This window comes from Biomphalaria glabrata, chromosome 16 (genome assembly GCF_947242115.1).
Source record: "Biomphalaria glabrata chromosome 16, xgBioGlab47.1, whole genome shotgun sequence".
Classification (NCBI taxonomy): domain Eukaryota; kingdom Metazoa; phylum Mollusca; class Gastropoda; family Planorbidae; genus Biomphalaria; species Biomphalaria glabrata.
The window spans coordinates 18,190,276-18,212,020 of NC_074726.1; the positions used below are offsets into that span (position 1 = coordinate 18,190,276).

Genomic DNA, 21,745 nt, shown 5'->3' on the forward strand with positions numbered 1-21,745 from the left:
CACCCAGTCTCAGTATTCTAGATTTAAATTATTCACATTCGCTTTATACTTTATTTAATTTCTAATTACGATCTTCAAGACTAGGTTTAGATCTAGATCTAGAATTCTAGGTCAAATAATCATAATCATATTATAATCAAGAATCAATGATAATCATATTCATAGTTTATGTTGTCTTTATTATCAATATCAGTTTATAATTATAAAAGTTATTTAAAGATCAGGCTTGTAAGCTTGTAATCTAGATTAATCTAGAATCTAGTGGTAAGAAAAGTAGTAGATCTAGACACTAGACCTAGTAGATTTAAATATTTAAGATGTAGATCTATTTCTAGTTTTCTAGACTAGATCCTATGTCTATAATTCTATATGATCATATATATCTAAATTCTAGTAATAGTAAATCTAGTTTAGTAGATTATCTAGATCAAGATAATTTACTTTCTAAACTGATCATTACCTCATTAGATTTAGATCTAATTCACAGACATAGATCTAGACTTATTTAGTCTCTAGAGTACTCTAGACCTATACTGCTTATACATTTATTGATCTATATAGTAGATTCTTATACCTGAACACCGACTTACGGGAACTAGGTCAAATTTTTATTTTATTTTTTTATTTGGTGAAGGTTTAACTTACAAAAAAACTGAAAGCAGATTCTTATTCTGCAACTAAAGGACTATAAAAATAGCTGTATTCATTTGAATTACCACTCATAGTCAAGATTTTATTTTAAAATAAAGTGGGTCACTTCATGCTCCTATATTGAACGCAGTTTTGGGCTTTCTCCTGACTTGGACAGTGAGCACCGTCATTGTACACCACTATGTAATTGCTAATAATTATATCTGTGTTACTTAATTTTTTTTTAGATTGTATTAAAAGAAGTAGATTCACTTTTGCAATATGTATTTATAGGGTTATTTCCTCATATACTCTCTCTCTAACTCTATATATATAGAATATATTAATATATATATATCGTTTATAGTTTATTATTTATATACCTATGTAATCTATGTGTAGAAACAGACAGAAATAAATCTATATAAATTATATATCTATAAATTAATTATTATAATTTAATAAACATGATATTTTCAACTAGGGCGACTAGGCTACATTGGCTACATGTATTTCCTCTGTCTTTCTTTTAATTCCCATCCAAGGACCCTCTTCTTGTTTTCATAATTTGGATGTTAGTTTTGTGACACATTAACACCCCCTCCCTCCCATAGATGCTTATAATTCTTTTCATGACTCTATCCCACTTCCCTCCACTGCCTGTTTGATAGTTTGTGACACTAAACGCTTAAGTGTATACCTCTCCTCACTGCCAGCTCATCTGGAGTGATCACATGCAGTGGGCATGGTCTATGGCTTCAAATTAGCAGCCCGCACTTTTTCTTTCATTCATAAATTATATATTCTAAATATCTCGATCCAGGTCATGCTTATTCATTGAAAAAATCATAGATTTATTCATCCCAATAATATTTCTTATTACGATTTTGCTGTGCCCAATGAAGGAGAATGAGCTGAATTCATTATTATTCGTTGTACACCCCCTTATTAAATTATATTTAACAGCTAACGGTATAAATGTGATTGGAATGTCTTTCTAAAGATGTTTGGAAGCTTATTTTGATATGCCCATCAGCCTACGATCAAACAGGTTCATAATATAGCCTTCATCCCTTATATGGGTATGAATTGCCGGGGGAGGTTAAAACAACAGCTTTACATACATGGTTACCGAGAATCTAAAAAACTGCCATCTGCTTTGGAAAAACGGAACAAAATTACCGGAACTTATCTAAAATTGGACATGCGCAGTCCCGAAACGTTGATTTTTGCTCCAAACATAAAAACAAATGAATTACAAACAAAAAAGCGACCCGTTCAATGAAGGAGAATTTGATGGGGTGTCCAAAATATAAGAAGCTACTATATATATATATATATATATATTTCTAGGCTCTCTCTCTCTCTATGTTCTCATGTTCGTCCGCCTGCATAATGTCTCATCAGTCTACCTTAACGTGGTAGACCACTTCACATATCTGGGTAGTATAGTATCAAATGATGCCTCACTTTCAAGGGAAGTTGATAACTGTCTGGCCAGGGCATGTTACAACCCTTTTGGACGCCTGACAGTTTGGCGGAATAAATCACTTCGCCTGCCTACAAAAATCAATGTCTACTAGGCGGTGGTTCTTTCAACCCTTCTATATGGATCTGAGACATGGACACTAATATACAGAAAGCAACTAAGACTACTTGAGCGCTTCCACCAAAGATGCTTGCGCTCCATCATGGACCGCACTACAAACAGCGATGTCCTTGCGAACACTGGTATGGACAGTTTAGAGGGACTTCTTATGGTCCGACAGTTACGCTGGGCAGGGCATGTATCCCATGGGAGACGAACATATGCCAAAGGCAGTCTTTTTTTGTGAGCTAAATTATGGTCAACATAACAGAGGCACCCCATGGAAACGCTTCAAAGACCAGCTTATGCGCCAACTTGCCTTAGCTGACATAGAAGAGAGCACTCACAAAGGCCACAGGATACACATTTGAGACCGAAAGAAAATCTGCTGCTGAGGACAGATACAGACGGCGAAAAGAAAATCTAAATTGACCACCTGTGGACAATGGTTATGCTTGTCCTAGTTGTGGAAAAATATGTAGGTCACAGCTGGGGCTGTGCAGCCATGGAAAATACTGCATTCATCACTAATCTTCGGACTCGAAGACCAGCCTTATATATATTGTGCTTTTTTTGTGATGGTACGGTGTACCAGCATCTTTTTCAATGTGGAGAAAAAATTATTACTTTCTTGTATTGTAACGTTTATTATTAATTTATTAGTCATAGCTAATAGTTAGACCAGTGATGCCCAAAATACGGCCTGTTGGCCAGATCCGGCCTGCGACCTGGTTTCATCCAGCCCGCCGAAACTTCGGCACAAAGTATAGAAATCTCACTTCCAAACAAAAAAAAATGTATCTGTAACTACTTTTGGGCCTTCACTTTTTCTCTGATGGATTAGTACCATAATCTTTAACATTTGTGTGTTTATGAAATGGGACTCTGAATGTAGAATCTACCAGGAAAAGTGAACATATCTTTTTGTTGAACATGATAATAAGCAAACATTTTGAACACTTTTATAAAGAAAGTGTGGCTGTCTAATAAAACAACAACATAAAAATGGTATTATAAAATAAATTTGGCGGCATTCTTGGTTTGAGTCGTGAATAAAAAAAATTGTCAAACTACGCCTTGAGGTTGGAGGATCCATGGGAATATTTACCAAAAAGAGACCACAAAATGAGCATTGGTAAAGCTACCTACACTGTTGCCTACATTTTAAGTAGAGAAATGAAGCTATTTTCTGACGCGTAAAAAAATATAATTGTCAAATTATTAATTAAGTATTTAATCCACAGGTTTCTACCAAAATAGTTTCAGAACAATTTCATTTCTTTTTTGTAACTTTTTGCTCATGTGGCCCGCAAGACGAGTGTTGGAAATTAAAATGGCCCGTTGGTCGAATTAAGTTGGGCATCACTGAGTTAGACAATCCATAACTGAGTACCGGCACCTATTTTTTAACAAAAAAAGCACTATGTATATATTAAGTTAAAATTAAATTAAATTTACTTACCTGTGTAGCGAATTCATGTAGTATGTCATCAAAATTCTGTGTTTCCTATATAGATATAGATCACGCTCAATAGTTAGAATAGCCAAATGGGAAAGAAGTGTATCATAAGTGGACAGATACAATTTCTTCTGGGGTTTTGGTGGTAGTTGGTAGAATATGCCTTAAAGATTCCATGTCATCTGCTAATTCTTGCTGACATATATCTGCTGAGTGATCTGTTGATGGCGTCAATGCTAGCACAGGCTCAATGTAAACTTTTGAATGTCATCACATTGATGGTTCTTGAAGCTGACAAGAAATCCAGATTGTGATTTGATTTCAGCTTTTCAAAGAGTGAATTACAGTTTCTAATTATCTTCTGCATTTCCAGATGTGAAGTTTTCCAGATTTATCATATGACTGCCTTTTTTTGTTATATTTGGCAAGAAAGATTGCAACAACTTCCATGTTTTTAGTCAATAACTCTCAATTTTATCACAGCATTTATTATTATTTATTTATTTCATCCCAATAATTTCTTATTCTTAGGCACGATTTCACTACCAAACCCCACCTTTTCCTCTTCTCCCTAGACTGAGTCTACCACATTGGCGACCAAGTTGTCATGTTCCTTGGCTTATCTCCCCTTCGCTTAGTACGATTGTCAAACCACATTTGCTACTCACCAGTTTGCCCATCCGGCAAGCCTCCATTATTATGTTCTAGTGTCAGGTCTATCAACTAGCACAAGATGATCTAAGCTCTTCTCATCTTACGAAGCAGCCAGACTGTCCCTTCCCCTTTGTCTAGACCATGAGCGCACTTCACGCTTGCCCTCTAGCCAGGTGTTGTCATTGGTGAAGAGCTAATCTTAACCGGATGTCATACTATCTATCTTGACTTATCACATGATCTATCACATGCTGTCCATCCCAATCTCTATTTCTGGCCAAGCGACATATAAGGCTCAAACTGCTCTACTCGCAAGCAGTCGCCACATTTTATTTAGAACGTTGAGGGGCGTTCATTTACTAATCCTATTTATTGTGCTCCCTTACTCTTGTTCTTTTCACTTGGACCTTGTGGTAAGATTATGTTCACTACTGGACTCTAGAACCTATGTCCACCATATTATCGCTATGTTACTCAATTGATCATTGACACAACCTTGTATATGTTTAAACATCTTATTTTATTTCTTTATCTCGGCTGATTGCCTTGATGGTAGTAAATTATCTCCCCTCTTGTCCATTTTGCTTAGTCAAGAGTTGTGTCCCTTGAACTGGCACTCTCTCATTGTTCTTGGCTGAGGTCATAATTGTTGACCACTATCCATTGTTCTTGTTTCTATTAACCCCCCCCCCCCCCCCCCCCCATTGTATTATGATCATTCCCAATGTAATGATCTGATTTCATTGACGTGCATTGTTTGTAAATGTTAATTGAACTAAGTGATTCTCTGATTGATGGCTTATGCCCGAGGAGAACCCGAAGCCCGTTTATATTTTGAATATATTTAGCTAGGTGTTTTATTTCAGCCTGATTGCGACTGGAGACACCCACTGGTCCCTGCTATGTGGAATTTCTGCCTGTCGCAGAGTCCCCACACTTCCTGTTCCTGTTGAACCTACCCTTAACTCCGTGGCTGGAGGAAGGAACTTTGGCATCAGCGAACACTTAGTACTAAGTTTACCCAAAGTCAATTCTTAGCACCTGCAGCCTGCCTAATCATTGTTGATTTTGCCCCACCCTGCTGTGTCACTCTCACTTTGAGGACACATAATAGCGGCCGGGCTATTACTAATTCAACCATGGTATTTCAGCTGGAGCTGGCACCTCCCAAGCTGATGCTCATACTAGCAGACTAAAACAGTCTACAGCACCCCTAAGCATAGGGATAAGCTTTTGAGACATCGACCGAACCCAGGATCCTAAGAGCTAAGTCATACGAACAATAGGGCACTCACACATTTATGCAGTCAGCAGTTATTATGATGAGTTAACCATCTCATTTATCTATACTTACTTTGTATATTGCTTATAGGTTGTATGATTATTCTCCTCACTTTTTGTAATTCCTTCCCCCTTTAATTACATTAAACTATTCTTTTATCAATGGTATGCTACTCGTGTGTTCTATTTCCGATCTGTAACGCTCGCTGGTCTACGGTGGCGTTAGAAACCCCTAGACCTAACGTCTCCAAAACTAAATCATTTTCAATAATTCAACACACCTCCTAGAGCCCCATGACAATGGAGGCCTTTTCCCAGCAACACGTGACAATTACTTTGCTGTAACAAGAATTTGAACAAACTCATCAACTCAGTTTCCTTAGCCAAGTCATCAAGTTGTTTCAGTGCTCAAATCTATTGTTTCACTTTGCTTCACTTTACTCACAAAATTGACTTGGAAGAGCATGTCGTACTATAACACAAGTGACTTTAAGGATTTTTACTGCTTCAACATTTCATAGTGTTTCTGCTTCACCGATGTTTTTTTATCGCATGGAGGATTGATGTTTTTTTTTCAATATTGAATGACACCCCAAAATGACAGTTTGTTAATTTTTCAGGAGATTTTTATGAGTTTTCATGAACAAACCACATAGGTTGCAGTGGCCTAAGTCTGGCCCTGTCTATAACTATATTACTATAAATCTATATAATTTATAGATTCTAGATTCATAGTACTATGTATAGATTAATATATATCTAGTTTTTTTTTTGTTTCAGAACCAGCTAATAGATTCTATAGCTTTACAAGGACCTTGGATTAAATAAATAGACTTGAATTATGCTGTCCTTTTTATCAAGATATTATTTAGTCACAGAAGTTAACAAAAATAGTTCTTTAGCTTGTTTTAGATTTCATTTACAAAATAAAGTTCAATATTATGCAGCAATTTCAGTGGTAAGTTCAATTTATTAGATCGATATAAATATAGACCTAGCAGTGTTCTAGTAGTAGATCTAGTAGTAAGTAGTAGTTAGGTCTACTGTCTATATACACTCTACTTACAGACATATAGGCTAGTTCAAACTTAGCATGCTAACTAGAAAGGTCACTTTTATATTATTTATATTTAGCATATTACTGAGTTACATTTTGTTTTGCCTCTAAATACTGTTTACATGTAATATAGTCAATTTTACGTATAATCAGATCACACCAGTTCACACATATTTTTGTCTTAATGACTGACTGGTCTAATAAAGCATTTATAATTTCCTGCTTTACAAAAAGGTTTTGGTGTGAATAAGCGACTGGTTTGATTAACTCCTCAATACTCAGCCTGAAAGCTCCCTTTGGCATGATGTGCTGACATCTTTTGCACCACTAAAAAAAAGCCTGATACAAGAAAACAATTAAGTCGCATTTAAGACACAGGCCTTTGTATTCTGTTGATGTCTTGAATGCTTTTGATAATCCCCTTTTTTATTTGATGTGTCTTTTTTTTACTATGGTGAAATGTACAGTGTATTATAGATACCAGGAGAATGCAATTTCGCATATTAATATATATATATATACAGTGCTATTTTTGTAAAAGAATAGGTGCCTTACTCAGTGATGCATTGCCTAACTTTTAACTACTAATAAATTAATAATAATGTTAAAATACAAGAAAAATAAATAATATTTTACCCATATTTAAAAAGATGCTGGTACATCGTACCATCACAAAAAGAGCACTGTATATATATATATATATATATATATATGAGGATCATAGAGAGGAGGATACTAGCAATGGAATTGAGATGATACAGAAGGATCCTAGGTATCACATTTAAAGACCACATCACAAACGAAGAGATTAGAGACAGGGTTACTACATCAATTGGACCCTCATGATGATTTATGTTTGTGTGTGTGTACATTTCCTTGTCAGGATTGGGGTAGGTCACAATTATTAAAAGGCTGAGCTGTCCTCATTTCAGCTTGCCACTACACTGTTCACACTGGTATTCACCAGAACATGGCCATTTGTAGTGTGGCTTTGCTATTATATGTCCATAATAGTGTCCAGGCTACTGTGGTGAAAGTGTTAGAGAAGCCTAGGTCTCAGAACTGTCCAGAAGGACATTAACATTGTATGTCTTGATCAGAATTAACTTGTAATAAATAAATTTCATGACATTTCCACACCTCTATAATGATTGATTTTTTTTACAGCTAAAAGCAGGATTAAAGACATCAAATTTAAGGGACACAAAGGATAGAAAATCACAGGGACTGCCTGTAAAATTACCTATTCCTGGAGTAAATAATGTGATCGCTGTAGCCTCTGGTAAAGGTGGTGTTGGTAAATCTACCATTTCAGGTATTTAAATGCACTTGGCTATTATAATCTTATCCCTTTTGGATAAATAAATTCCAATACCATTATCCCTCTCTCTTTCCATGTATATATTTGTTTCTCCCGCCCACTAATACAATAATATAGCAACTAACAGTAATAACAGACTAGTAGACTAAATTTTAAAATTAAAATAATGTAATAATTATAGGTTTATAGGAATGTTTGATGAATCAAATATAATAGTGAGATGAAGTAGATGTATTATTGGGTAAATCCAATCTCATAACTGATTGCTAGTTGATGAGTGAATGAGTGTTCCTAATTTTGTTCTTATTGTATTCTGCTGGTTGGTTGGCTAATGGACGTAGTAAGTATAGGATTTCTCAGCTGTAGTCTCTATCTTGTAGATGGATGTGCTTGCTCACACCAGCTTATCTTCTGCAGCGAAGGTTACATGGATATTCTTTAAGAAGTTGGCAGTGAGCAGTAGCTATTGTACAGCAGACAGCTGGGGTCTCATGCTGGGCAGTAGGCGCTGTGGACACAGTGCAATAGTCTATGGGCACAGGACAGTTGGCTATTGATAATGGGCTCTGGGGATAAAAGGGGGGGGGGTATCTTGAGTGATAAGCTCCATTTACAGGTAGACAGTGCAGAACTAGTGGTGGAAGCTGCAGGTCTAGTTAGGTAGAGTTTTACTACCAATAAAAACAAGGCCATTTGTCCCTAAGGAAACCTCATGAATTTAACTCAGTTGGAGGAGACTGCTTGTGTGAATTCTAGTGGTCGTATATATGTTTTGGGGTCTCTCTTTTATATCAGTTTTATTTGCAATGTAGTTAGGGCCTGAGGTGACGTGAGCTTTTCCTCTCAAAATGATCACCTACAATATGACAAGTACATATCAACTGAAGGCGACACTATCTTGAAATTGTATTCTAAATCTATTTCACCATATTTGTCTCTTAGTTTTGAAATGCCTATTTTAAAAAGTTTTATATTGGTTGAGCTCAGTTTTAATCCTGTTAAAACTTTCTCTCTGCAGTCAACTTGGCTTTGGCTTTGGCACAAAACAGTGTAAGTTAAGCTTATAGTGTTACTAGCATTACATACCAGCATTGCTCGTTTATTTGTTCCCAGGCTATTGTTTATTTTGTCTGGAACCTCCCCACCTTTTGTTTTTTGCTCTTCCAATCACACAACCAACATTTTAAGAATCCCCAATATACTTTTTAGCCCATGAATTCTAGAAACTATTACAATGAATTGGAATGACCAACTCTCACTCTCTCGGGATCCCCCTTCATTTTCTTCTATTTTTGAACACCCACTCGTAATGCTTCCACACAGACTTTTGACTTGAATTGGAATTACTTAATTAATAATGCCCCTACTCAGACACTCATATACATATTTTTGTCTGGAAACACCCCCTCTCTTTTTTTACACTTACAATAAAATTTTTATACTCTCCCATAACTTACTTTTGAGCCCTTGAACTCTAAATCTGTTACACTGAATTGGAGCTCTCGCTCTTCTCCCCCTTTTTTTCTTAATGCTCTCACACATAGAAGAAAAGGGGTCAGGGGTCCATAGAGAGAGAAGGTGAGAGAGATGAATAGGGAGAGGGAATGAGAACTAGTGTTCATATTATTTGATCATAGGGCAGATGCTCACCATTTATACTTCATTCAGATAGTCTCGTATTATTAAGGGTAGATTATCTTTTGTTGTACGGTACTTGAGGAGATAGCCTCTAGTTTTTATTGGCAAAGATGGTTTACATAACATCTCATGCCAATAGTTGTCCTTGAAATAGATGGCAACTTAAAGCAGTTAATTCAGATGGCCATTTGCATTTCTTGGGATAGGTTACCAATTTATTTCTTGAAATGAAAGGCAACTAATTCTACTGATAGCCACGTTAGTATTTGGACCAATTTATTTCTTGAAATGAAAGGCCACTAATTCTACTGATAGCCACTTTAGTATTTGGAGAAAATAGTCAGTATCTATACTTGTGATAGTTGATATTTAATTTTATAGATAAATATACAATAACTAACAAATAATTTTCTTGTATTTAACATTATTGTAGCTCAAAAACATTCTTCAAATTTTCTGATGATTTTGATTTTGGAACAAATAAAACTCTTTAGTCATTTGTTTTTATTAATATCAATGTAATCATTGAACTCCAAGGTACACAAAGTTGGCCTCTTAGATGCAGATATTTTTGGACCATCCATACCAACTTTAATGAATTTATCAGGACAACCAGAAATAAATCACCGTATGTTCTATTAATTATGAATCCTAAAATTGATTTTAATATGTTAACTTTCCATTTATCTTAGAATTGTATATATCTTAGAATAGACATGTCAGTTTTCAGATGTTTCCTTTTTTTTTCTTCTTCTTCCTTCTCATTATTATGTTGGAGGTTTAAGATGACTAGACTAATATCTGAGATGAACTGGACAGTGGTTTCCAGATCAGGCAGCTCTCCATAGAGTTTTTAATTAGAGGTGTTTTGGGGTCAGTGTCTTGTTCGAGACTCTTTATGGAGAATGCAGTTCTGAAGGACATGGTCATATTCTCTGGTGACACTCCACAAGTGCAAATTTCACTAGCTTCTGGAACATATGTTGTTTGATTGTTATGTTTATACATTTAAATTTTTTTTTCTAAAAATAAACATGTAGGTTTATGATTTCATTATAAATATTATTTTATCTCTAAGAATCACATACTGTTGATTACCTTTTTTTTTCTTTTTTCAGAAAATTTGATGATACCTTTATTAAATTATAGTGTGAAATGGTAAATCTGTTTAAATCAATAAATTATTCACTGTAATTAATAATTAACAATGATTCATCAGAAATCATTAACCCATTTATGCAGAGTGTTCCATTTATGGAACACCAACCCCACGGGAATTATTATTATCCTACTGATCATGTTGTGCAAGAGTCACAGCAGAGATTTTTGATTTGTTGATTTGTTGATTTGAGGCACATCGGCACAATTTAGGCCATGTCGTGCCTGCAGTCCCTTAAGGACTACTCTCTCTCTAAACAACAAGGGCCAGATTCTATACAGTCATATAATTAAAATTAAGGTCTATTCACAGTTAAAATAGTAAAGGTAGTAAAAATTTAAATATTTGGTAAAAATCTAATGTAAATAGTGCATGTTCACAAATTCAGAAATCAGATCTTCGTAGATAGCCCCACTTCCCGAATAAAGCCCAGTACCTTCCCAGGGTCGACATTATTAAATAGTGTTTTTAGATTAGTGGCTCTAAAATGTTTCGCCCTGACATCCTGGTATCTGGGGCAATCAACGAGGATATGTTCCACGGTGAGGCGAGAGTCACAGTACTCGCAAAGTGGGGGCTCCTCTCTCTTCAGTATAAAAGAGTGCGTGATGTAGGTGTGGCCAATCCTAAGTCTGGACATGGTTGTGCTACCACGCCTTGTCAGACCCTTAGATGTGGGCCGCCACCTGACATCCGCCACAATCTGCCTGAGTTTACTGTGAGTCTCAGCCTCCCATCGGTTCTGCCACTCTCGATAGGTGGCAGAGGCAATACTTTGTCTCAGGTCCGAGTAGGGAATTTGGGTTCCTGACACCGCATGATTTAGGGCTCTCTTTGCTTCTCTGTCTGCGGCTTCGTTTCCCTCAATGCCAACATGGGAGGGGACCCAGATGAAGGTGACATCCCTACGGTCGGCTGTTATTAGGTCCAACAGCTTCAGGCTCTTATGTACCAATGGGATGTCAGTCTTCATCCGCCCCAAAGCTTGCAATGCAGATTTGGAGTCGGAGCAGATTATAAATTTACTCCTTTCTGATGCTTTTACGGCCATAAGTGCAAGCAATATTGCGTGCAATTCGGCCGTAAAGATGGAGCAGCCATCGGGGAGTCTACGGGAGATTGTTTTGTTCCGAAAGGAGCAGGCACACGCGACCTTTCCCTCCATTTTGGATCCGTCTGTGTAGATGGTGCCACAATCTCCGTAGCTCTCCTGCAGTTCCCTAAAGTGGACTTGTAGTATGCTTGGGTCTGTATTTTCTTTTTTGAAATTAAGGAGGGATAAATTTAATTTAGGTTTATTCATTAGCCAAGGAGGATTCTGAGGGGTTTCTATTTTAGAGATTTGGTCAATGGGTGGGGTTAAATTTTGGATGGGTTCTCTCATTCGAAGGCCCAACGGCTGTATGACGTTAGGCCTTCGATTGTATAATTCTACCTCTGTGGGGTTAAATATGGAGTCAAAAGCAGGGTTTGTGGGGTTGGATTTTAGCTTGACTATATACTGCATTGCAAGCTTTTTCATTCTTATATCCATGGGGAGTTCTCCAGCCTCCACATGGAGACTTGGGATAGGTGATGTACGAAACGCGCCGAGACAGAGACGCAGGGCAGCATTTTGTATTGGTTCCAGTATTTTTAGGTACGACTTCCTTGCTGCTCCATATATTATGGATCCGTAGTCTAGCTTGGATCGAATTAGACTCCGATAGAGCAGCAGCAAGGTATCTCTGTCAGCTCCCCAGTCCGTATGGCTGAGTACTCTTAGTATGTTTAATGACTTTTGGCATTTCTTCTTAAGTTCCTTAATGTGGGGGAGAAAATTAAATTTGGAATCTAAGGTGAGGCCTAAAAATTTTGTAGTTTTCACGACAGGGATCTTCTTTTTGAGTATAAATAGTTCAGGGTCTGGGTGGAGCCCCCTTAGATTACAAAAATGCATACTAACTGTTTTGGAGTCAGAGAATTTGAAACCATTATAGTTTGCCCAACCCTGAATTTTGTTTAAACATAACTGTAATTTCCTTTCTAAGGTGTTCATGTTTTTCCCATAAGTAAGAATGACAAAGTCATCAACATACAAAGAGCACTCTATGCCAGGGGACAGCGCATTTATGATGCTATTTATTTTAATGTTGAACAGGGTGACTGACAGAATGCTGCCCTGGGGTACACCCATTTCCTGGTCATGAGTGTCAGAAGCGGAGTTGCCCACTCGGACCTGAAATTTTCGATCTTTCAGGAATTCCTCCACAAAACGGGGGAGGTGTCCCTTAAGCCCCATAAGCGCCAGGTCACGTAGAATGCCATGTTTCCAGGTTGTGTCATAGGCCTTTTCTATATCGAAGAATACAGCTACTAGATGTTCTCTTCTGAGTAATGCATTTCTAATATAAGCTTCCAGCCTTACCAGGTGGTCAGTTGTTGTCCGCCCCTGCCGGAATCCGCACTGGTAGTTTGAGATCACTTTATTCCTTTCCAGGTACCAGACCAGCCTACTGTTAATCATTCTTTCCATGGTTTTGCAGATGCAGCTTGTTAGTGCTATTGGTCGATAGTTAGCTGGGTCAGAGCCGTCTCTTCCCGGTTTAGGTATCGGTATAACTGTGGCTTTCCTCCAGCTGTTTGGGAAAGCGCCTGTTTGCCACACACAGTTATAGACCCCTAGTAGGACTGCCAATGAGGGTTCGGGAAGGTGCTTGAGGAACTGGTAATGGATTTCGTCTTCTCCAGGCGCTGTGTCATGTGACTTGTCCAGCGATTCCCTCAGTTCCTCAAGCGAGAACGGTTTGTTGTAGTCTTCATTGTTCTCTGACCTGAAATCAATGGGGTGTCTTTCCTCCCTGGTTTTGACTTTTTAGAACTCTGGCGTGTAGTGTGCAGTGGATGATTTTTCTGCTATTGAGGATGCAAGGCAGTCAGCTATTTCTCTGGGGGACGTGACAGTTCGTCCTTGGTTTTTCAAATGCCCTATTGCATTTGATTCTTTCCCTTTGATTCGCCTTACTGCCTTCCAAACCGCTCTAGCAGAAGTTTTGGCATCCAGACTGCCGACAAAACTTCTCCAGGAATTCCTTTTGGCTGACCGTATGGTTTGTCTAGCCTTTGCTCTAGCTATCCTGAATAGCTTTAGGTTTTCCTGGGAAGGATTCTTTATAAATGCAGCCAGTCGTTTTTTCCTATCACCAATAGCACTTTTGCAAGCTGTATCAAACCATGGTTTGCTAGGCCGTTTTGGATTTGCAGAGGTTAGGGGTACAACTTTCCTGGCTATACTTAGTAGCTTGCTAGCAAAGGTATCAGCTGGGTTCTGTTCATGGAGGATATTTTCTGTGATATCCTCAGAGCATCTTTTTTGGAATTGTTCCCAATCGGCCTTATTCAGTTTCCACCGCTGAGGTCGTCCCAATGAAGGGAGATTGTTAGTAATGATGATTGGGAAGTGATCACTTCCCCGTAGATCATTGCTAACTGACCATTTAAAATCGTCCAGAAGTCCGGGGACGCATACGGTGAGGTCAATGCATGTGAATGATCCAGTTCCTGGGTGCAAGTAGGTCGGTGATGCATCATTAAGTATGCATAAATCATGTTGGAGGAAGATATCCTCCAGCATACGACCTCTCGTGTCGGTATTGTTGGATCCCCACATGGTGTTATGGGCATTGAAATCCCCAAGGATTAAATAAGGCCGGGGGAGTTGTTTCAATAGGTCCTCCATGTCTGTTCGGTTTAATGGAGCGCCTGGTGGTAGATACAGGCTGCAGCAAGTGATAACCTTGTGAAGGGTTATCCTAGCTGCTACGGCCTGTAGTGTGGTCTGTAGTTCTACCCTCTCATGGGGGATGCTATCCTTCACAAGGATACAGACTCCACCTGATGCTCTCTCTGCATCCTCAACATTCTTGGTGTAAGCACGGTAGCTTCGGAAGCTGATGCAATCTTTTAGAAATGTTTCCTGTAAGCAGACAGCTACAGGAGTCTCAGAGTCCATCAGTAGCTGCATTTCCTCGTAATTGGCATTGAGGCCTCTACAATTCCACTGTACAATTCTGGAATCCATGGCTTATTCTAGATGACCTACTTGGAGCTATTTGGCCTTGGGAGGCCCCCGGAGGGGTTTCCCTTTATTCCAGTGACCTTGGTATTTTTATTCTTGGGTTTGGATGGAGAGGAGGACAACCCCCTTTTGGGGGAAGTCTTTCTCTCTGGAGAGGGGAGATCCCTCTGGTTAGAGCGGAGGTTATTTCCTCCTCTCTCACCTCGGGCATCCTCTCCGCTTTGATTTCTCCCCTTAGGGAGTTGGTCAACCTCTAACTCAGTAGAGGTTGGGGTGTCTGGCTGGGTTCTCTGAGGAGAACCTGTGTCAGACATGATGTCTCCGGGTTCTCCCGGAGTATTGGTTTTGACATGCTGCTCAGTCTCCATGCTCTCATCAGCGAGCACAGAGAACCTGTTCTTTAGCATGACAACAGGGCTTTCTTGTTTCTTCAGAGGTGTGTTCTTTGGCGGTGTTTTCTTCTGAGTTGGGGGAGGAGGAGGGGGTGGTGGGGTCAATGTGTCCGTCTGTGTGGCTATGGATCTTCCTTTCTTAGCAACAGCCTGGGCGTAGGTCTTTGTCAAGCCGAATTGGCCCTTGGGTAGGGCCAGTACAGCCGATTTCGCCTGGCTAAAGGTACATCCGTTTCTTGCCTTGTACTCCTGCACGGCAACCTCCTGTTTCCACACAGGGCAGTCCTTGGAGTAGGCTGAGTGGCCAGCTTGACAGTTTGGGCATTTGAACTGGGCTGTGCAGCCCTTGTCCTCATGACCCTCTCCAGCACATCTGGCACACACAGTGTTCCTCTTACAGACTGCCGCGCCGTGTCCATAACCCTGGCACTTAAAGCACCTCATGGGGTTAGGTATGTAGGGCCTCACTGGAACTCGTAGGTATCCTGCCTTCACATACTCTGGCGGTGTCCTAGTTCCGAATGTGAGGATAATAGTGGCGGTTTTGACCTCCTCACCCTCCCTGCGCCTGGTAATGCGCCGGGCATGGGTGACTCCTTCAATGCCCTCCACTATTTCCTTCTCGGAACATTCCAGTAGGTCCCTAGAGCTGATTACACCTCTGCTGGTGTTCAGACTCTTGTGTGGCATGACTTCCACTTGGAGTTCACAGAGTCTTCTGCATCTTAAAAGCCCATCAGAGTGTGTCTTGCTGTCTACTTCTACAAGGAGTTCCATTGTTTTGTGTAGCTTAGACACACTCTTGGGCTCTCCCACTACTGACTTGAGTCCCTTATAGATAATAAAAGGGCTCAACTTGGTCAGGCTTTTTCCCTCCTCTGTGCATCTAACCACCAGAAATGATGGCCAGGTGGCACAGCTTTTTGGGACCTCCTCTTTTTTATCGTCAATTCGTCGTTTCTTGCCCAGACATAGGTCTGGGGCAAGTAGTTTTGTGTGTGTTTTTTTGTCCATATATATTTTGGTTAATTCGGCACCTGTGCTCCCCACCCGCCATCGAGTCCAACAAGGGGACGGGCCATTCGGATGTCCAGAATGAGCCCGCCAGGGCTACACAGGTGCTATACTCAGTCAGCTGCTACATCGGACATGTGTCCGATACAGCAGCTCCCTGATTGACCCTCCAGCCACCGCCCTCCAGCATAGGTCGACGACCTATGCTGGTAGCTCGGCATGACCAGCCGGTTGACCCAGAGCGGGCCATCTGGGTCTCAGGTCTAGGGAAACTTGGAGCCAAAGTATTGTGTTGTTGTGGTTTATCCTCAGATAGCCACCACTCAAACACCAGGATCTCTTTATCCCCCCTTACCCGTCGCAGTCCACGGCAAACGGACTGGTCTAGGACGTAGTGAGAATTTAAAGTTAAGGAGACAGTGTGATGATCAATGATGGCAGACTTAGGAAAAGAGGAGGCAGACACAATGATAGAAAAGAAGTAGGGCACTTTTGAGCTCCAAAAGTGCTAAGGAAAGAGGAGCGCAGTTTAACGTCATGTCTCGGGACGACAGAGATTTTTGTGCTGCGGCCTCCTCAATAAGTAAAGAAAATTGTCTGCACATTTTTGAAGACCAATAAGATTTATCTGAATGCAAATGAATATAACTTTCCTGAATTATGTCCTGTACTCAAAGAAATTTAATTTTGTATTACTTCTGTAAAAGTGATGCTATCATACTATGAAAAGAAACTACCAAAGTTATCATTTTTATATTAGTTATGAACAAATTCAGCATGTTCCATTTTTTGGAAAACTAGGCAAATCCTTTACCAGTACCAAAAATAATAGCTATTCCTTTTAAACCTGTAGAATCTCTCTGAAAATGCTATGGGAATGAAGAACAGGTGCACATAAGGTAATTATTAGTGCTGCCATGAGACGTGAAAGCTTTGAAACCATATTTTCAAACTTGCATGCTGCTGACAATCCAAATTTATGATGCTGACAATGAAAATTTATGATGCTGACAAGTTTTCCAGTCTTTGACCTGTTATAAAAGAACTCAATTACAGATGCATAAAACTAATTTCAAAAGAAACATATTTCAGCCTTGATCAATTCATTGTTCCTTAATTCAGCCTTTATAGGTGCAAACAATTTATTTGCTGTAAGACCATTTGTTTTGGCTTCAAGTTTTTGGTGTGTTGCCACTGTCTGGGCTATATTTACTGGTTTCAGCCACATCTGGGCAAATGCCCAGATAATAATTATGAGGAATATGGTGTCTGCATCTTTTGTCCTGCAGTTAAGTGAATCACTTGTGCAGGCACACCATGGACATTACCATTTTGTGTTTGATACCTTTTTCAACAGCTTTGCACTTTTGGATATGCCCAACTCAATGGGGCACCCGTCAACTGGAACAGTGAGAAAGGATTGCATTGACAAAGCATCAATTGTATTGCTCAAGAAAACAGAGGTATTTTTGATTATCTAATTGATGGCAAAAGCAATATTGGTTGCAGATAGTATGATAGCAGTGTTGTTCATGTTGCTTCATCTGGTGTTGTTCATTTCCTTTATTCTGTCAATCTTTGTTTGCATAGACTGATAAAGAAAATACATCAGCCAAACATAGTCAGAGCCTACAAACATGGGAGGTGTAGACTAGAGTTAATGAAAACATTGATAAATATTGGGATAGATTCTTTGAAAGAAATGATAATAAGTCCTCTATTGTTCTGTTTTGAACTGGCTTTACAAAATGCAAGGCAAATGGATAAAAATCATTATACAGAGATGATGAATCTTCTGGAGTTTAGTGGATGTATTATTGCATGGAGATCACTCATAAAGGCTGCGGTATACACATTTGAGACCAAACGGAAATCCACTGCTGAGGACTGTTGTGGACAGCGAAAAGAGAATCTAAAGCGACCATTGGCAGACAATGGTTATGTTTGCGTTTTTTGTGGCATAAAAAAAATAATGGTCGCAGCTGAGGCTGCATACCCACTTGAAATACTGCACTCCTTTGGACTGGAAGACAAGCCTTATTGCATGTTATTATTTGAAAAGCCACAGTTATCCTGCTGACCCTGGCCAAACATGAAGACAATTGCAACATTGATTCACATAATGATGACCTGAATCATGTGATACTCAAAAAAATGAATCATGTGATAGTCAAACAGAAAAAGCAAACAAAGAGTGCTCAATATCAACAAATTCTGATATGACAAATGTGATGTTGCCTTTGATGTGAAATTCTCTGTAAATCACACTGAGTAGAAGGTAATAATTTTATGTTATAATAGTGGACTTGCCCTGTGTTCCAATTTTGTAACACTTCATAACTCTACACTGGAATGTAATACAGTTTTTTTTCTCTTCAAATTCTTGTTGTTTTTTTGTGTGTTTTTTAAAAATATTTTGCTACATTTGTATTTCATGCACAAAAATAGAAAATTGCATCCTTCAGCATAAATGGGTTAAGATTAACATACTTAAAAATTTCAGTGTATATTATGATTTCTTGTATGTGTTATAAAATCTTGTAATTTTAATTTTATAATTGTTGTAAAATTTTGTCAGACTGAATGTGTTTATGACAGTGTTTATAATTTATACATTTGACTCAGCATGTCTATGGGATTTTTAGTGGATGAACAGTCTGCAGTTGTGTGGAGAGGTCTTATGGTTATGTCGGCTATTCAAAAGCTCTTACGAAATGTGAGTAGCTATATTTGATAGCGTATATATTTATTTGCATTGTTCAATTACATCTTTCCAATAAATTTGTCATCTTCATTAACAATATTTAGAAAAAAAAAATTTCAATCATATTCTTAATTGTGTCAATGTTATGAATAATTTTAAATATTGTTTTATATTATGTAAAGTATTATAGAGTTACATTTACTTATCATTTACTTATCAAATGATTGATATTTAGTAATATGTATTTACGTTTACCCTCCAAAAAATGTCATTATTTTTAATATAAAACTTGTAGGTTCTATGGGGACCATTAGACTTCTTAGTTATTGATATGCCTCCAGGAACTGGTGATGTTCAACTTTCAATAACCCAAAATATTCCACTCTCAGGTTAGTCTTGTATTAATATGATTGAGGGTGTAATTAAGAAACAAACCAATATTATATTTCTTGACATATAATATACAGCTAACTAAACAGACAAGATGTTGAAATGCCATTTAATAAATGTTGATTTTTGTAATATTTCTTTGTTACTATAGAGCAGTGGTGAAATTGGGGTCACTGAGAAACAAAGGGTCTGTAGGGGGCACTATTTACAACTCACCAACTCTTGAAAATATTTCTTTGAAAGGATAATTGAAGATGCTCTGAAGGGCTATGAAGGTACTATAAGCATTGGTGGAAGAAGAGTTACTAATTTGTGCTTTGCTGATGACAGATAGCCTAGCAGGGACAGAAGAAGAATTAGCTGACTTGGTGCTGTGCGTAGACAAGACTTCCGCAGCATATGGTATGCTAATAAATGCTGAAAAACTCAAATTATGACCAATAGCCAACTGGGTTTGAAAGGGGGCATCAGCATTGGAGGTTTAAAGCTGACAAGTGTCAGTAGTATTAAATACCTGGGAGTTATTGTCTCAAATGAGGGAACCAAACCTGAACTACTGGCCCGAATAGCAGTCCACAGCAGCCCTTTTAAAACTCAAAACAATATGGAAAGACATAGGCATAGCCTTGGCACCAAAATCAGACTGATGCGCTCCCTGGTCATGGCCACAATCTTATATGCTTGTGAGTCTTGGATGCTTACTGTAGAGCTAGAACTTTTTGTATCAAATAGTTTAAAATAAAATGGTTTTCTTTGGTCCTTGCTGAATCCAATAAATATATAAGTTCTATTTTTTTGGTCATGTTTTGTAGCACATAGGCACATTTGTTGTGTTGTGTTTTAGGTTCACTATATTAGGTTTTAGGTTCACTATATTTTGTCATATGGTTCATGGACATCAGCTTTTTGTGATTTTGTCTTATGGTTTAAAGTGCACTTATACTCTAAAGGGCTTGTTTAATTGTTTATAGGCCTTGTTGTGTCTTTTGGTAAAGTGTCATCCAAAAGGTCTTGTGTCCTAAGATTTTGACATTTCAGCATTTTTTTCTTTTTCTTGGTTAATATCAGATTGAACCGCTATATGCCTTATTGTCTCCTGATTTAATGGCACATTGGCTGTCAGCTGACCTTATGTCATTCAACATGATCAACATTTTTTAAAACAGTTTTTAATTTTATTCAAATACAACTTCTTAAAATGTGATTGCATTGCACTGCTACCTCAAATGGTTCTGTATAATTTTTGTATAAGTGTATAAAAGAGGCACTTACCAAAAATGTGATTTAAAAAGCTTTAATTAGTTATGTAAATAATCTGAAAATTGGATTATGGAAAACCTCTTTTCTTTAGGTTCTATAGTAGTAACGACTCCCCAAGATCTTGCATTATTAGATGCAAGGCGAGCTGTAGATATGTTCCGACAAGTGAATGTACCCAATTTAGGAATTATTGAGAATATGAGTGTATTTGTTTGTCCCAAATGTAACCATCATGAGCATATATTTGGTCAAGAAGGAGGGCAGAGCATAGCCAATGAAATTGGATCTGAAATTTTAGGTAAGTTCTAAAATGTTCTATATTTGGTGTTATGTATTAGTTGAATTAAAAAATGTTTATTGTTGATTTTGAAATTATAATACTTTTCAGGGTCTATTCCACTTGTAAAAGAATTATGTTTTTTATCCGATAATGGGCAACCTGTAGTTGTTGCTGAACCAGAGAACCCTGTTGTGAGTACTATATTTATTTTAAAACATAATATCATAGTATTTTATTGGTTTTGATCAAACTAGGAGTAGAAAAATGTATCATTTGCTTTTTTAAAAAAAAAATAACCTAAAAAAATAAAGTTTGTCAAGTCAAAAAAAAAAAAAAAAAGAAATAGTGCATGGACATCTAAGCATTAAACTTTGTGTCACTGCAAACAAACTTTGCCTATACCCCATAAAAAATCTGCATCAAGTTGAACTTGACATTAACTGCATTCTTTTCTACAAGTTCACAGCTAAATTATTGATTTCATTTTATCATTGAAGCCTTTATTTAAGTTATTTGTTTTGCAAATGATCTAAAATCATGTTTTCTTGTATTTCAGAGTCTTATTTTCAGATCTATTGCAGATAAAGTAGTAAGGAAGCTGTCAAAGTAGATGTAACCTATTCATTGTTTTTGTCATTTCTATGAAAAGAAATAAAAATATGAAGATTTTAGTCAATTTATTTATTTATTAATAACTTGTTTTTTGTCACTTTAATTTTGTAACACATAAAAAATGTTTTAATTTAAATTGGCAGCCAAATTACACTTTTCAAGGGTTTTGTAATTTCAGTTATCAAACTATAACATAAAAAATAGTTTACTTTCAACACATTGAAGAGAATCACTTTCTGATCATCTTCA

General features: G+C 37.9%; 1 protein-coding gene across 2 annotated transcripts; it reads left to right on the forward strand.

Annotated features, from left to right (window-relative positions):
• Nucleotides 1-29: 29 nt before the first annotated feature.
• Nucleotides 30-21,555, forward strand: LOC106069001 (iron-sulfur protein NUBPL-like). 2 transcript variants are annotated; one of them, XM_056014814.1, is made up of 11 exons: nucleotides 30-84; nucleotides 6,393-6,570; nucleotides 7,837-7,984; nucleotides 9,009-9,040; nucleotides 10,166-10,256; nucleotides 10,747-10,786; nucleotides 18,876-18,966; nucleotides 19,250-19,343; nucleotides 20,696-20,902; nucleotides 20,993-21,075; nucleotides 21,441-21,555. In XM_056014814.1, exons 2-11 carry the CDS (start codon nucleotides 6,454-6,456, stop codon nucleotides 21,492-21,494), a joined length of 957 nt encoding a protein of 318 aa, XP_055870789.1. In that variant the 5' UTR covers nucleotides 30-84; nucleotides 6,393-6,453; the 3' UTR covers nucleotides 21,495-21,555. The 2 variants fall into 2 exon arrangements, with proteins under 2 accessions (XP_055870789.1, XP_013084013.2); XM_013228559.2 differs by lacking the exon at nucleotides 30-84 and adding an exon at nucleotides 233-264.
• Nucleotides 21,556-21,745: the final 190 nt, after the last annotated feature.

Coding starts and splice junctions, on each gene's coding strand:
- LOC106069001 (XM_056014814.1), top strand. CDS start 6,454: ATGCTGTCCTTTTTATCAAGATATTATTTAGTCACAGAAGTTAACAAA. Junction 6,571..7,836: donor ATTATGCAGCAATTTCAGTG/GTAAGTTCAATT, acceptor TTTTTTTTACAG/CTAAAAGCAGGATTAAAGAC. Junction 9,041..10,165: donor TGGCTTTGGCACAAAACAGT/GTAAGTTAAGCT, acceptor TTGAACTCCAAG/GTACACAAAGTTGGCCTCTT.